The 1035-nt window shown below is 45.2% G+C and overlaps 1 protein-coding gene across 1 annotated transcript in view; it reads right to left on the reverse strand.

The window, feature by feature from the left end:
• PSCA (prostate stem cell antigen) overlaps positions 1–324 on the reverse strand; it is a 4055-nt gene extending 3731 nt beyond the window's left edge. The window contains exon 1 of the mRNA XM_010183368.1: positions 273–324. Coding sequence (XP_010181670.1) covers positions 273–324 — 52 coding nt within the window. The remainder of the gene's footprint in view (positions 1–272) is intronic.
• Between the last annotated feature and the right edge of the window lie 711 nt (positions 325–1035).

A 1035-nucleotide genomic window follows, 5' to 3' on the forward strand; every position in this document is an offset into this window, starting at 1 on the left:
TAAATAAATTTGCCATAAAATAATTTCAATTTTGTATAGGATTTATCCTTTTTAGAAGCTGCTTTACCTGGCACTAGGATCACACCATCAGCAGAGTGGGACTATGCGTTTTTCCCATGCAACACCCAGGACATCCCACCAAAAAGCAAATGTTTTCATACGACAACTACATCAGCGCTTCTTCCCTCACTGCCAAACCTCATCACAAGTCTTTTCTCCTAGCTGAAGATCTGCTGGAGGGGATGCAGGGTAGACTTTCCATGCTGTCTTACCTGAGTCCAAGCACAGGACTGCTCCCAGCAGGAGGATAAGGAAAGCCTTCATTTTGGGATAGCCTCTGTTGTGCTGAATATGGGTTGTTTCCTTGTTGGGGCAGTTTATATACCATGGGAGGCACTCATCAGGCGTGACAAAAAGGTTACCCTGTGAAGGCACCTGAGTGAGGCTGCTCGCTGGACCAAGAGAGGCGTTGGTTTGTGGTGGTGATATTTGCCTTAGGTGCCTCTCCTATTTGACTGCAACTCTTAGAGCTACCAGCGGCTCCTCTCCATGACTACGCCCCTGCCTTTCCTCCTACCCCTGGGCAAAGTGCTCATATGAGTGGAAAAAAAGCCCCAAATTCTTTAGAACAAGGCTGGCCTTATACATTTCCCCAGAGCCAGCGAGGCTGCTGTTGTACCCTGTGAACAAAGCTCTCCACCCCCATTGCCATCCTGAGTGGAGCTATTGTGTTTAAATCAAGGACAAAATGTTCTTTTAATAAACACCTCCTGCTATTTATCTGCATGTGTGAATGCCTTGGTGGCACTCGTGGCATGTAGTAGCAAGGTATGTGAGCAAATTACAGTGCATTGCCATTTTCCAGGTATCCAGGTGCTCATTTGCCCTTATTTGTATGTATTGTCCCTAGCCTAAGAAAAAACAATGGCCAATTCAATTTTTTTTAGATATGTGTTGAAACCAAAGGGATTTTATCATGGCTTTGTTTGGTATTATTTTTACCTGCCATGCCTGCACTGTGGCATGCTTCTCTTT

The sequence above is a fragment of the Mesitornis unicolor genome, unplaced genomic scaffold, assembly GCF_000695765.1.
Source record: "Mesitornis unicolor isolate BGI_N332 unplaced genomic scaffold, ASM69576v1 scaffold18724, whole genome shotgun sequence".
In the NCBI taxonomy this organism is placed as follows: domain Eukaryota; kingdom Metazoa; phylum Chordata; class Aves; order Mesitornithiformes; family Mesitornithidae; genus Mesitornis; species Mesitornis unicolor.